We start from the raw sequence: 12212 nt of genomic DNA on the forward strand, positions 1-12212 counted from the left end.
CCCGATTTAAATATCAAGTTATGAATGGATTTCGCTCAAACTTCTCAAGGGGCTGTGGATTTACCCGATGTTCACGTAATATAAGTTACAAAAACGAAAACTGTCGCATTCTCCTGTGAGATTCGATGAAAGTGCAAAATGTGACCACTTTAAACTTCAACGGCCATTATTTCAATGTTCATTTTCTCGGTAAAATGACGTTTTAGGTACACGATAACTCAATAAATACAGCATCTATAGGTAAGCAAATATGATCATCGTAAAAAGCATGATCGACTCAAGAAACGGTTTTCTCATTTTTTTATATTTTGGTCTATTTCCGATTTTGGGCATCATTTTGTGCAAATAGGCGTTTTGAATTTTAAAAGTTCATTTTGATGCCTTATATGGTCAATATCTCAAAAAATAAGGCCAATATCAAAAAATAAAAAACTGTTTTTGGAATGGAGCCTCGAGATTGAGCTAAAAACAAAATAAAATATTTTGGAAAGAGTGTTTTTTTGTTATGATGTACCTAACAAATATTGCCAAAAACTCACTTTTTTGTGTTTTTCTTTAAAATTGTTGTTTTTACCCCAAATCTGTATTTATATTAAGATTTATTGATGTCTTGCCTTCATAAAAATGTATACTTTTATATGTTTTGCGCGAATAATTACAAAGTTATTGCACTTTTACTACATGCATGTCTGAGAGTACACAGCCACCTTAATACACACACAAATATAACACTAGTCTATAGTATTAAAATAATGTTTATGAAAATTACTCCAGCTTGTTTATTTCCATACATTAGATGCTTCAGAATTGTATACATTATGAAAAACTAAATTTAGAATTTTACATTCACGAAGTTTAACAAATTATTATCCATGGACGAAAGAGTTAACAGACCGCGTACAATCAGTCAAAGTCTCAGCATCACCCGCTAATGAGGGCCGAATGTTCCATGAAATGCGACAGGCGAAACTGCTACGCACTTACCGCGTATTTTTACGGTGTATCGCGAAAGCACGCACTGCTCTATCGCGTATACACGAAGGCACGCAACGCTGGCGTGATTGTTAGACACGGCACGATCGAACAATCGGCCCTCATGAATATGCGAAAACAGCATACAATGCACAGTGACTTTGACTGGTTGTACGCGGTCTATTTACTCTTTCGTCCATGAAATTATCATTCATACAGGTCTAGCCTACTGATAATATAATGCAGGATCATAGGGTTGATTGGGTGCTGGTTCCGCGGCTGGCCCTGGTGCTGGTCCCGATGCTGGCCATTGTGCTGGCCCTGGTGCTGGCCCCGGTGCTGACCACTGTGCTGGCTGTGCTGACCACTGTGCTGGCCCCGGTGCTGACCACTGTGCTGGCTCCGGTGCTGGCCATTGTGCTGGCCCTGGTGCTGACCCCGGTGCTGACCACTGAGCTGGCTCCGGTGCTGGCCATTGTGCTGGCCCTGGTGCTTGCCATGGTACTGGTTCCGGTGCTAGCCCCACTGGTGCCGGCGCTTCATATGGATTACCATACTGATTCCAATGTCCTGCTTCAAGTGTGTTGTCAACATTATCTTCCGGAATTTCAAAATGGCTGCCGTGATACTCTGTATTGTCGTCATGTTGATGACCTATGGCGCGCATGGCTACGGCTTCAAGTTCAATGGGATCATGTGCTACTTTATCCCTTGTTCCCACGTCTTTTTCGATACCGTTCCCTTTATATTCATGTTCTGGAGAAAAAAATCAATTTGAATAATTATGCCTCATCGAAACAAAATCAATAGTATAAAAGCTTGTTTCCTGAAGAAAGTGAATGATTGGTGAAATCAGCACCGTATTGGAGATTGTCATCTGTGTGAGGATTTTAATACGCAAAGGATATACATTCAAGTTTTCAGTGGAATTCGCTGAACGGTGATCTTCGCAGGACACGAGAATCAGGATATACATCAAGAGCATAGAGTGCAATATAACTTTGTAATTAACAACAAGAAGGCTGCTGGTTAAGTAACAGTCCTATTTTTATATTGCATTTTATTGATTTTAAATTATTTGATGTATATGTTCACAACAAAATCTTTAAAATTAAGTAGAGTAGAAACTTCATATTTGGTGTGCAGAGCACATGACACATGGATATTTTTTATTTTATGAATAAAATTCTCACTTATATCAATATATTTGATATATGGGTGAAAATGCCATGTTGTTGGTGATTTTGTGCAGTACTGACCCCAAAAAAAAAAATAAATTTTTACATGGAATTAAAAAAATGACTTGTGCGTCAAGGTAAATGTATCAATTAATCTGGTGCTGAAATTGGAATATTTGGTTTGACTCCAAAGTAGCGTCCGCGCAATGTTTTTGGTATTTTCTATACCTCAGAGAGACCTACTGGTTCAGAATCTGGCGGATGCCACCCTGGCACACGCACACTTGGGCATTTTGAAAAAAAAAAAAAAATGACCCAAAATGACCCCATTGGGTTATACAGGGGTCAAAAATTGAAAGTATTCAAATATCACTTCTAGTTATGTGCCGCAACAGGTCAGGGGTCAATTTCCAGTTTGCAAAGGGGTCAAAAACTAAAATTGCTCCGGTTTTCGTGAAAGTTGTAGCAAATTGTTCGTCTACCAAAAGGAATTCAGAAACATAATAGTTTGCACTATCTACATGTAAAATGTAAAGTTACTAAGATATACGATAAGTCAAACACAATAAATAAAAACCGCATAGCCCATTGCACGTTTAGCTATAAAACTAAACATTCGTACCATGACTGCGTCCTCGGTCATCATCCTGGGAGTGGATAACGTTGATGTCGTAATGGTTGTTATAGTTCATATAATCATTTGTGTTGTCCTCAGTCAGAAGGGTTTCAAATTTAGCGGGGGATTTGAACCCTTGCGTCTGCCCGGAATCCACCATGTAGTCGGCGGTATTGCCGGTGTAACCTGCAAAACCGGTGTTACCGGCATTATCGCCGCCATTGTAGTAGTCCATCTGGTTGTTGTTTCCCGCCATTGCTGGATTTCCAAAATTATGTTGATTCTGCGTGGCGGTGTAGTCTGCGGGATTGTAGGCTCCAGTGTCAAATTGGCTATTGGGTAAGTACTGTTGCTGCCCGTTCTGTCGTCCAGGTTGAGGTTGAAGAAGGTTCTGAGCGTGATAATCCTAAATACAACATAACAATGCAAAAGAAGAATTTTAATGGCTTTATACATCTGTCTTTTTTCAATTTTTTCGCTATAATCTCATTATACCATTATTGGGGATATTACTAGGACTACTCAAATACGTGATACAAGTCATCACAATGTCTCGATTTCAGAATTCTGAGATTATTACAATAATACTAATTTTTTTTAAAGTAAACTTCCTTGACTCAATAATTTCTGTGGCGAGATGTGTCGGACTGTCTTGTTTTCTTGGGTACTTAGCTAGCTCGTGTGCCAGCTAATAGAGGCCCTGCATGCTTTTATCGATTGGCTCCAAACGAAGGATTGAAACTGGTGTCCTTCACTGTAATCATGGCGCAGTGCAGTCCATTCAATCAAATGTTGTCATCAACCTATATTTGATCGCAGTGCATTTCTTATGTTCATGAGACGAACTGTCTCGGTAGATTGCAATCATGCCTTTGTTGAATGCATTTGAGAAGTCCGCCATATTTACGGTATGATACGTCATATGCACAACCTCTATTACATCATCATTGTTCATTTCCAACAGTCACAAGATCAGAAACACGGGATGGGCGGACTTGACCCGAGGGCGGACTTGCCCCGGTCTCCCCTATTCACTTATATTTTGTACTAATTTTTGTATTGTGAGATTTCTTTTGATCGCTTCTTTAATACAACAATGAAGCACTGCACCTCCGTCGAGGAATACGGTTTTTTACAAATAACATTCTTTCTTTTGTCTATGGATCGACTGGTAATGTAGACTATGCCATGATCAAACCACACTGTCTGACTGTATGATCAAACCAAAACACGGAGGAGAATTAATAAATTTCGTGATCAATAAAACGAGTAATTCTGTTGATTAATTGAGTTATTGTCAACACACTGTGCTCCAGGAGCACGATAACTTTGTTGCTGGTTATAGGGTATAAGAGTTACTAAATGATGAAGATATGCCTAAGGGATGAAATCCAAACTCGACCGGCGGTTGTCCATCCGTTCCGTCCGGTCGAGTTTGGAGTTCATCCCTAATTCAATTTTGCTAGGTATGAGCCTACATATAATGTAGGGGTGTATGTGGGTGTATTATTTGTTGAGTGCATGACATGAGGCAAACTGAATGATAAATTCTGATTGCATGCATGTCGGACACCTAGCTTGTATTTACTAAGACGATACAAAATAGCCTTCAGACAAAGCTAGACAAGAACGTTCATTCCGCCTTATCTTTGCTATAATGGCAAATTTACTCTTGAGTCATACTTATGTCCCGTTATCAGCAGTGATCAGTAGACTTTAAGCCATCGGTCAACCAAGCTACTTTTAAAATCTGTCGTTTGCGACATACTTTTCAACTTTTTTTCTGTAGGGCTTGTACTTGTAAGCTGAATGAAATGGTTCGAGTGAAACCAATGAAATGGCTCGTACAAATTCACCTCAACACAATGCGAAGAAATAACGTAACGATCAATCTGATTAGTCAATGGTCAATCCCGGATGGTGCTCTAAGGATTTTGAATATTATACATTGGAATTCTGAATTGCAACCGTTATAATTTTACACAATCTCCGAGATGAGTAAAAAAGGGTATAGGCCTACCCAGGTATACGTATCTACCGCCCGGTATTTTCACCTATAGGCCTATAATGGGCCATTATTAGTGTGTGGATTGGTAGTTTTTTTGACCAAATTAATTAGTCGGTATTTTGGCCTTTTTTGGTCACTTGCACTATGATAAAAGTCCCAAATACTATATAGAACAATTATCAAATTCGTGTACATCGTGAAACATACTCTTTGCGTGGCTGTGCGTAGTAAGCAGTTGTACGCAGATAGCCTCGCTAATATGGCAGATAATATGGACGCGTAGAGTAGCGTTGTACGCGCGTGTAGTTGGCATGATTAGTCGCGGAGTAACAAGCGTAGTTGAATGTTCCACGATGTACACGAATTTAATATTTTTTCTATAAACTATAACCTTTCTGAATCGTTTTGACCCCTATATGACCTTTTACTTTTAGGGCCATAACGCTTTTTGGAGCGAGGCCTATTCAATGTATTTGGCAGAGTTTATAACTTAGTTCCAAGCCTTTAATCACAAAAAATGCACGACATTAAAAACCGTACAATGTGCAACTGAACTAAACGTTTAGAAACCAATTTGTAACGGGTGTCAAGGAAACGAACCTTTATCCGCTTTATTAAGGTGACTGTGTACGAAATTGAGCTTTTTTGAAATTCATGTAGGCCTACTTTGTTATGTTTTTATTTTTAATAAAAACAAGGAAAGAAAATCCGGATTTGTAAACTCCAACTGCTCTATTAAAGAAAAAATAAGGCCAATATCAAAAACTAAAAAAACAAAACCGGTTTTTGGAATGGTGCCTCAAAACCATAACAACAATTTTTGTGTGAGAGTACACAGCCACCTTAATATTAAATTTGGTTGAAAAGAAAGGCTTTGTCGCACTGTTTTTACCATGCATATGATTTACATTTCAAATTAAGTTCATGACAAAAATGCACTTAACAAATAATATTTACAAATATAATTGTGAATTTATATCAATGATGCTTTCAATATTCAAATCATTTCCGAGAGATTTCATCATTTTTGAACAAAAACATTATAATCATGCAAAAAAATAGGTTTATCAATTTTTCATATAGTAATCTTAATTAATATCTCAGGTTGTTACAAGAGGTACTTACTAGTACGCATTCATATGCATGGATATCACCAACGAAAGCCTAAATAAAACAGCCATTATACAAATTCCTTCCAACTACTTTCAAACACGATTTTACCTGAAAGGTTGTTTACATTATTTTCTCCCCGTGTTTTCTAACCTTAACTCATCCATATATAAATTGGTTAAGTTAGGCAATCAGCACGTTCTAGTAATCAGATCCCGGAACTGGTTTCCCTATGAATTTGAGAAATCACGGACTATATCGCTTATAGATATGATTGATTCAATTTTCTAACTGGGGTAAGTTTTCAAATTCTTACCACGATCACGACAGTATCAATTTTGGAGCTGTTATGATAAGAATCGTGACTTTACAATGTTAAATTCCGGCTAAATTATACATTGAGTTTTACACAGATACTTCTTGAATAATCAAATTTTATAGTGGAGTATGCCTTGTTGTCATCTTATTCACATTATTTATCAACCGAAATATCACCATTACTCGTTGACTGCCGATAAACGTCCCAATAAATCGGACTTAGTCACCGGTCAGTTCTCATGATAGATTTCCATGGCTAACGATGGTTAACTATGAAAACATGTTAAAGGACATCAAGAAAATTTTCTAAGTTATTTATTTTGAGCTCTTTCGAGTATCGACGAGTAATTCTGTAGATTTAGGTTTTGTCTGTGACTGCTATGTGAGGCCGTCGTAGGTCGTACGGGGCTCAAACTCGGTGGGTGGGTGTAGCTCTGTCCTGGCAAGAAGAAGTTTATGTTCGTTAAGTCATCCGACCCCGGGGCCCCCCTCCCAGGGGTCATTTGAGTTCAAATGACTAAAAATTGTCATATGGGCATGAAACTAGGTCGTACGAGGCTCAAACTCGGTGGGTGGGTGTAGGTCTGTCCTGGCAAGAAGAAGTTTATGTTCGTTAAGTCATCCGACCCCGGGGCCCCCTCCCAGGGGTCATTTGAGGTCAAATGACTAAAACTGTCATATGGGCATGAAACTAGGTCGTACGAGGCTCAAACTCGGTGGGTGGGTGTAGTTCTGTCCTGGCAAGAAGAAGTTTATGTTCGTTAAGTCATCCGACCCAGGGCCCCCTCCCAGGGGTCATTTGAGGTCAAATGACTAAAAACTGTCATATGGGCATGAAACTAGGTCGTACGAGGCTCAAACTCGGTGGGTGGGTGTAGTTCTGTCCTGGCAAGAAGAAGTTTATGTTCGTTAAGTCATCCGACCCCAGGGCCCCCCCAGGGGTCATTTGAGGTCAAATGACTAAAACTGTCATATGGGCATGAAACTAGGTCGTACGGGGCTCAAACTCGGTGGGTGGGTATAGTTCTGTGCTGGCAAGAAGATGTTTATGTTCGTTAAGTCATCTGACCACGGGGTCCCCTCCCAGGGGTCATCTAAGGTCAAATTAGTAAAAACTCATATATGGGCATGAAACTTGGTAGGTACAGTCAACATTTAGAGTTATAAGTTTAGGTCATTTTGGGGTCATCCAATGTCACCCTGGGGTCATCTGAGGTCAAATTACTAAAACTGTCATATGGGCATGAAACTTGGTGGGTACAGTCAACATTTAGAGACAAATTTTTGGAAGGTCATTTTGGGGGTCGCCAGGGGTCATCTGAGGTCAAATTGGTAAAAATTGTCATATGGGCATGTCACCATCAGCCTGGTAATCGCGCCCAGCCGAGAACCGCCAAATATGGGTAACCGCCTAGTCTATTTTAAAACTGATGCATCAATGACTATGTTCATCATGTCATAGAGGCCTTGCATGCGACGTATCATCCCGTAAATATGGCGGACTACTCAATGCATTCAACAACAGCATGATTACAATCTACCGTGACAGTTCGTCTCACACACATAATCCTGCACTACGATCAAATAGGTTGATGACAACATTTGATTGAATGGACTGCACTCCGCCATAACTACGGTGAAGGACACCGGTTGAAAACCTTTGTTTGGAGCCAATCAATAATTTCATGCAGGGCCTCTATTGTATCATTCTCACATATATATAGAAATACTAAATTCGTTCACTATCTATATTTTTACTTCTAGTAGAGCTCCAATCTAAGGGTTAAAGTTATGTTTTAGGTTAGGTTAGGATTTTTTTAAAGTACCCAGTACAGTGAACCTTATAGTACAAATGCGCGCGAAAATTTTAGCATAGGCCTATTGAAACTAAACTGGTGAAATATGGGACAAAAGTGGAATAAATTCGCGCAAAGCGCTAAAAATGGCATTTTGTGGCTATAAAATGGCCAAATATGAGGTTAATTTCGACACAAACCAATACACAGGCGTCAATATTTATCCCCCGATCTACGCCTATGTAATTTAGAGCCCTCTGACTCCATCGGTCTCCTCTCCCTCTCTCTCCTTCCTCCCCCCATCCTTCCTTTTTTCTTCCTCCCGGAAACTCTAAGTAATAGGCACAAAGGACCAATATGCGATACGTAATCTATTTCCTCTTCTTTCTATATCTAACCTCCTTGGGCCTACATATTATTATTAGTACTGATATATCATACGCTGGCGAAATTACGTAATTAATCGGATTAATTAACATACTGAGCAATAGGTGAAAAAAATTTTGACAAAAGGAGTTGTCCTTGTCAATTTGTAGACATGTACTTTTGATTATTTACATAGCTTCTTCTCCAATCACTGTGTAAACATCCATCCAAAAATCTGATTGCTATTATTATATGGATGAATGGACATATCACAAAAGGATTGCTTATCTCAATAGGGCATGTACTTAAAAGCATTTTTTTAACTGACCGGCGTTATTGGGCGTTTTATCGGAGGTCACCGAGTAATGCCGAAGATCAAAATCGATTTTATGTATTGTGTATGTATCATAGGACGCTCGTATTAATTGTCTCTATGCGCTTGAGAATTCAACAATATAAATAATGGTAGCTCTATTATAATACACATTAATGTTTTAAGCAGATAAAATTCCAAAATATAATATGTTTTCTGCCTTTGCTTGTCACGTGGTAGGCCTATGTTGAAGTTGCGATTATATTTTTAAATAAGTTTCAGATGAATAACAATAAGACAAGTGGCCGAGTGGTCTAAGGCGCTAGGCTCATAGAGTACTAAGCGTTGCGCCGTGAGTTCGAACCCCGCCTCTGCCAAACTTTAAAAGAAGTAAATTAAAATTTGACATTTTTTTAATTTCATATTTGATAAATGTGACTGGGAGAATTTATGTATGGTGTGGAGTGGTGTGATAGGGCATGTACTTTAACTGGCCGGCGCGGTCCGGTGACTAAGTCTTTATTGGGCGTTTTATCGGCAGTCAACGAGTAATGCCGTTGAAACGACATTTTAATGACATTTACAGCAGGCAGATAAACAACACACATCATCAATCATTTAAATATAGGCCAAGACACAATGGGTTTTGGCGTGAGACATGCATTTCGATTAAAATAAGCATGTGGGGTACTCACTTTACTATGTAAACTGCATGTAGGCTAGTAGTAATGTAGACTTTCATTGCTCCGGTGCTCTAAGCAAAACGTATCCGTGAATCAAAAACTTAACATAAGCACTTGGTCCCTCGCAAATACATACAAAAGCACTATATGCGTACTTTAAATATCGACATGCAGAGATTTATTTGAAAATCTCAGATTTTGTCAAGAATAGGCGTAGGCCTACAGCACCTTATTTTTTCGCTCATCAAAGTATGGCTACTTTGTTAAAATTAAAATCATTTTGGGGAGTAGAAGGCCTAAGGCCTTCTCTTGATTACAGGGGTGTGAAAGGCCACTGACCAATAGGGCCTAAAGAGTAAACTTACTAAAAATAAAAAATAAAATAATACACTGAAAAAAAAAGCGTAAAATCAGGATAAATTGAAAATATGGGCTGAAAATAAAATAAAACGCGTAAATTTTGCTATAACCAAAAAACGAGGAAATCAGCTGAAAAGAGGATCTCTCATACCCCTGTGATTAATACTAAAGCAACTTACAAATACACCCCACACAGACGCACCCCTACCCTCAACACATCCACACACCACTCGCACCCAACCACCCCACCCCCACCCCCACCCCCAAAAAAAAGAAAAAGAAAGAAAGGGGGACATTAATGAACCCACCAACACACGACTTACCCTGTTTGCATTGATTGGGACACTTGATACAGATTGGAGTGTGATCACAAACAACACCTTGAAAAACAATAAAAGAAATCAACAACATTCATTATTAAAAGACAAGACAGCAAAGATGAACACCCGGATCAGCAACAACTCGAGTCTTTTGAACAGATGAAAGTTTGAGAATTTTTAGTTTTAATACATTGTCACGAATCTGCTAGATCTGCGCTTGCTTATACTAGTACCAAACACAAAACGTTAATATACCTGTATATTTTGTTTCCTCCAAAAATCATGTTTGATCTCTGTTTATAAAAAAGAAAAAACTTTATGGAAAATTTCAAACTTTTGAAAATAAGATAAAACACTGCACGACCCGTGTCATACTTTCATTGTTTGCACTTTTTTTTTAACCCATCACATGCCAAGCCAACTAAAGTGTACATCGTAATATCACCTTGGCCTTACCGAACATGCAGAAGTGAAAACGCTAAAAATTAAACTTAAATAGCTCTATTTATTCTCCAAAAGAAAACATCAACATGATTGGGCGGCAGTTCGGAGTACCTTCGGGAACTAAATCATTTAGAAGCAATCAAAAGAGATTTTGTAGGATTTACATGAAAAGTAGAACAGCTTTTAGGGTCGGTGAGCTTACATGTAGAGCAAAGTCAAACATGTTTAATACTAGGAGATAATAGAATATTTAAACATGCATAGAATTTCTTACTTTATGGTTATATTACTTACCAACAGTGGCCCACATAGCTTAGCGGTATAAAACAATCGTGACATTTCCATGATTTGCATTCGAAGCGCTTTCACCTTGCGCGAGCTAAATATTAACAAAACAAAATCACAAACTGAATAAATAGTAATCTCTAATAAGCATTGCTTAGACGACTGTCACTGGAACCTTTTATAAACATGCTCGCATATTTTGTTTGTAATAATGATAACATTATGAAATAAATCATGAAATGCAGACTCTGATGCGTGTGATGATGGACGTGATGTCTTTATTTTGAAAATTGTATGCTGCGTATTCTCCTAAAAGTTACGCGTTGGCGTTGCGCGAGCTCTTGAGGACGCGCGCACTAAAACGCAAACGCATTTAAAAATCATGTTGCGGGTGACAAACGTGGCTAAACTGGAAACATGAATTTATGCTTTTCTTTTTAAAAAAATATAGAAGCCGACGGAAAGCGATGACAGATGCATGTAGATTAAATTAATTAGCATTTTATTTTATATGAAACAAATTTCCTTCCTATTTTCTTCATAATGTTATTAAAAAGACATTGCCAAACACCTGTCGATAATTACAAGTAAATCGCATATAGGCCTACTCCTATGGCATGTATTATGATCTTAATATTTTCGTTATTAATTTGGATGTATGTGTATCATGAATTGTCATATGTGCGGACAATAATGTAGACTTTCCTTGCTCCGGAGCCTCCCGTAAGTAAAATGTGGTTTCCTTATCTCTCTCTTGTCTCTCGCTTTCTCCACCACTCTATGTAAAAGTTCATTGCTACAAAATCGTTTTGTGGGTTAATAATAGCTGGTGACCCCATTGAAAATAGACCTACTTTATAAAAAACAAAAAATCAATTTCACATGGAGGTTATAAAACTTCATGGATTTGCGCTTTCAAATAATTCTATAATATGAAACACGGATCCCAGCTGTCAATAGATAGGTTTTGAAGCTATAATTATATTGAGCTGACTGTTCAGTCGCTATATTTTGACCAATGAACAGGGTCGTTAGTTACGGTGAGAGATGTAGCGATCGAGCTCATTGGTTATTTATCAATCGCTCATTACTAGCGCGATAGCGATTAAAATATGAAATCTGTAAAAATCATTATTTGAATAGTTAGTTGTTATCTTGTACAGCCGTCAGGAGTTTACGAGTGGTGGTACATTAAGTTCCGGCTTAATTGTGTAACATTTCTTCTGGCAAATCTGATAAAAGCAAGCACATAATGATAGCCTATGTATTGAGTTATAATACGATTAAAACACTTATGTTGGAAGAAGTTAAAAATTATGCGAGTACCTACTTGAAAGAGAAATATACAACACATTTTCCTCTTGTATTTCGGATTATTGATATTAATAATTGATTGTAATATCAGTACCCTGCTATCTACGTGTCTTCTTCTTCTACTACATA

The 12212-nt window shown here is 38.1% G+C and overlaps 1 protein-coding gene across 1 annotated transcript; it reads right to left on the reverse strand.

Annotated features, from left to right (window-relative positions):
• Positions 1-783: 783 nt before the first annotated feature.
• LOC140142658 (uncharacterized) lies at positions 784-10878 on the reverse strand. The gene is made up of 4 exons (XM_072164656.1): positions 10779-10878; positions 10044-10100; positions 2773-3172; positions 784-1728 (listed from the first exon to the last, which is right to left on the reverse strand). Exons 1-4 carry the CDS (start codon positions 10836-10838, stop codon positions 1199-1201), a joined length of 1047 nt encoding a protein of 348 aa, XP_072020757.1. The 5' UTR covers positions 10839-10878; the 3' UTR covers positions 784-1198.
• Positions 10879-12212: the final 1334 nt, after the last annotated feature.

This window comes from Amphiura filiformis, chromosome 20 (genome assembly GCF_039555335.1).
Source record: "Amphiura filiformis chromosome 20, Afil_fr2py, whole genome shotgun sequence".
NCBI lineage: Eukaryota > Metazoa > Echinodermata > Ophiuroidea > Amphilepidida > Amphiuridae > Amphiura > Amphiura filiformis.